The 3771-nt window shown below is 42.7% G+C and overlaps 1 protein-coding gene across 2 annotated transcripts; it reads left to right on the top strand.

Moving 5' to 3' along the window:
- Positions 1-790: 790 nt before the first annotated feature.
- On the top strand, positions 791-3520 carry LOC147641628 (zinc-finger homeodomain protein 2-like). Of its 2 annotated transcripts, none has more exons than XM_086795466.1 (4): positions 791-946; positions 1047-1094; positions 1204-2289; positions 2528-3520. In XM_086795466.1, the coding sequence occupies exons 3-4, from the start codon at positions 1469-1471 to the stop codon at positions 2568-2570; spliced, it is 864 nt and encodes a 287-aa protein (XP_086651592.1). In that variant the 5' UTR covers positions 791-946; positions 1047-1094; positions 1204-1468; the 3' UTR covers positions 2571-3520. The 2 variants fall into 2 exon arrangements, with proteins under 2 accessions (XP_086651592.1, XP_086651519.1); XM_086795393.1 differs by having other exon boundaries at positions 793-946; positions 1030-1094.
- Positions 3521-3771: the final 251 nt, after the last annotated feature.

The raw sequence follows: 3771 nt of genomic DNA, 5'->3' as shown, positions 1-3771 counted from the left end.
CTAAATATAAATTTTTGTATCTCAAAAAATGTGGTACCTTGCCTTGAGTTCCTTTTTATGCTTTTGTACTATTTTATACCCATGCATTTCATTGAAGGACACTTGGCAAGGGTGCATATTGATGCGAAAGATTTTTTTTGGGATGAGGAATCTAGACAATATAAAAGTTTGGGATGGGGAATCTAGAAAATAGACCATATTATAATTTAAAAAAAGGGCGCGATGGTTGCCAAAACGATCAATTTGAAACGTGAGAGAGAGAGAGAGAGAGAGAGAGAGAGAGAGAGAGAGAGGACCACACATGAAATGATATGACCACATAATGTCACGGGAATGAGAGTTTCACGTGGGATCTCTCACTTACGATCCAATCACATATGATCCACATGATGCCATCGACATGTAGAGAATGGGACTTGAAAAGCATATGAGAGAGAGCCTAATGAAGTAGAATGCATATGATGAGACCTACACAATGGCATGTAGTATGGAATGATGAGCTCCATGTTTGGAATGAAATGAGATAGGGCTAGGGAGGGAGCACCTTTGGAGTGAAGGCTCATAGAGAAAAGTGTGCATGGTGTACAGGGAGGAAAATTTGTGCTAATGGTGGCATTTGAGAGAGAGAGAGAGAGAGAGAGAGAGAGAAGGGGAGGAGCTAAATAAGAGAGAGAGAGAGGGAGAAGGGGAGGAGTTAAAATAAGAGAGAGAGAGAGAGAGAGTGGGGGAGGAGCTAAATAAAAGGGAACCTTCAATCGAGGTTAAATGCATTTTAATGTTAGTTAAATGTATTTTCTTAGACCAACCTTTTCTAGGTTACGAACCGAACCCTATTTTTTAAATGGAGGGCAACAATTTTATAATCCTGGCGTTATCTTGTTCGCACAGTATTTCTTTTGAATTGCTTGTCCTGCCGGCGACATAATTATCTAGCTTTTTTTTACTGGTATTACGCGCTAATCCTGTAATTTATGCTTTGCTAAGTAACATTAATCCTGTTTGTTGGCATTTTTTCACGTGCTTGGGCAGCAACATTGCTTGTGCAGGAATTCGCAAGCAGGCAGAATGCCCATTTTCTGGTTTTGAATTTCAAGGTATGCACTTTGTCAAGATTGAGCTAAACATTCGAATTAAGGCTAATTACCTTAATCTTATTGTTTCTCTGCACTAATTTCATTAATTAATCGTGTGTTTATCATATAGCTGTGACAAGTTGAAGCGGTTGTAAGCCAAGATTGTATGAATGTTAGAAGAGAGAAGCATTTATTACAAAGCAACGTGAGGATGATACAATGACAAGCGGCATAATCAAGGCACTCTTGGGTGGTTAATCATTTGTTGAAGGGTGTTTATAGCGACATAATTACAACCACAAGGCAAGGTTGGAACGGTTGTTACTGTTGAAGGAGGATGATTAGTGACGTGGTTAAGCTCTGAATGACATAAAGGTTATCTTATTTCTGCTCACATGGATAGAGATACCATACTTCAGTTTGCTGGCTCGCATTTTACGCCCATCTCTTCTGAGACAGTCAGAATTGAGATTCCCAGTGGGATCCCAGGTGCTCCTCTATCTCCAGAAGGTGATGTTTCATTGGATTCCACAGACAAGAAGCCCCCAAAACTTCATATCATGGCAAGTGTTGATCATTTCCCACTGGATGACAATAACAATGGGCACGATGGTGGCCACTACCCATTAACAGATGCCAAGGGCAATGGCAATGGCAGCATTGCGACGATGACCAAACCAGCCATCCACTATCGCGAATGCATGAAAAACCATGCTGCCACCATGGGTGGACATGCTGTAGATGGGTGTGGGGAGTTTCTGCCCAGCGGAGGTGAGGGTTTGGATGCTTTCAAATGTGCTGCATGCTCTTGCCATCGCAACTTCCACCGTAAAGAAATCGAGGGCAGTGAAGACGGCTGTGATGGTTGCCAAAACCCCCCTAGAAAAATCCCGTTAGGACCACCTACCCCTGCATTGCGTGCTATGCCAACATCCAGAGACATGACTACCCATGGCCACATGATGCTGCCACTCAACTCTCCACATTCAGATGATCCGTCTACATACCCTGCCAGGTCGTCATCACAAAAAAGACGTCACCGCACCATATTTACTCTAGAGCAGAAAGAGAAGATGTTCTACTTTGCGGAGAGTCTTGGGTGGAAGATATCGAAGCATGATGAGGATTCTGTGCAGGGTTTCTGTGATGATGTTAGAGTGCCTCGGCATGTCTTCAGGGTGTGGATGCACAACCACAAACACAACATGAAAAGACTGTAAGGATCTCATCTATTCCCTTTTCTTTTTTTCCTTGAGTAGATCCTTCTGTAGTCACAGTTTGGTACCCACCTGGAGGGGGGTTGATCTTCCCGTCCAAAGGGTTACAACTTGTGGTCACAAAGCGACCACAATACTGATCTCATCTATCCTTCCTATAGTGTACGGACCTTATCTGGGTGACATGGCTCATTTATATAGTGTAATTCATTTTTATTGAGTTTTCTTGTTTTGCAGGAAAAGTGATGAACCTAATTGTGAAGGACCTGTGGAGTTCTAGTGTATCACTTTCTTTAGACACATGACTTTTCTTGCATTCTCATAACAGCCCTATCAGAGTTTCGGGTGGTACTGTTCTTTAGGTTTAGCGGCTATGCCAATACATTATATAACTAACCCCACAAACTCTCAAAAGATTAAGAGGTAGGGGTCTGTTCGAATCAAGTGCAACTATTCATGTATGCATTGGTGTCAAAATTTGCCAACAACGGCAGGGACATATTCTGGCTGCTGTAGAGTCATGAGCATTTTGTAGGATGCTTTATGGTGCTCCCAACATCTGTTGGATACTTGACATAAAACCTAAGAATGTATAGAGTAGCAAATCTTAGGCAAGTCAAATGACTTACTTACCTTTTTACCTTGTTGTAGGACAAGGCTATGCTTGCATTCACTTCCAGTGACAAAAGACTGTTTACTTTGATGAATTTGCTTATGTTTTGCCTTGTGATGCTCTTCACAATCTCCATATATGTTACACTACGACGTTCATGGCAAAGAAAATGGAATTAAGATAGAGCAGGCACGACTTTGTATCCTTCTTCACTCTGAACTTTTAGGCCCGGTTCAGGCAATGGCGGTGGAAACCTCCGGAGGAGAGTATGGACGGCTGTCTTGGCAGTTCACACCAAGCGGCAGTGACAACAAAAAGTATCTGACACCCATAGTATCCAAATGACTGTAGCCCAAGCCATGAAGGTGTTTCTCCATAAGTGGTGGGTCCTGGGTTCAAACCCCACCAACTACATGAAGATGGCCTCTGCTTGGTTGGAGGAGCTGAGGCTGGACACATTTTTTCATGATGTCGCTGACGTGGCTGGTGTGCCAATGAGAGAGCCACTCAGGGTTTTTTCTGCTGGCCTTATTTTGTTTTGTGCGTATTTGGTGTGTGCTCATCATTTGATTTGTCAATATGGTTGTCTCATCTGCTTTTTGTACTGGGGGTAGGATGCAGTAATAACGGGCGGCCTGCCTCTGCTTGCCCTTGTTTGTTACTCTCCTCATTCTCTTGTTTTTCCCATTAGTCCGCTGTGAAAACTGGTTGGGTTGTGCTGTGCATTGCAAATGAATGGTATATAAGATGTTTTTCCTAGCTGCATGTTCAAGTAGGAGGGCTTTGTTCCACTGCTGATATGTGCAAGAAATTTGCTTTCAATGTGTAATTACGTACATGTGTTAGTGGTGTTAGATCACAATGACAA

This window comes from Cibotium barometz, chromosome 1 (assembly GCF_041138505.1).
Source record: "Cibotium barometz isolate CiBa-2024 chromosome 1, ASM4113850v1, whole genome shotgun sequence".
Taxonomy (NCBI): domain Eukaryota; kingdom Viridiplantae; phylum Streptophyta; class Polypodiopsida; order Cyatheales; family Cibotiaceae; genus Cibotium; species Cibotium barometz.
This window is presented reverse-complemented; position numbering and strand designations above follow the sequence as displayed.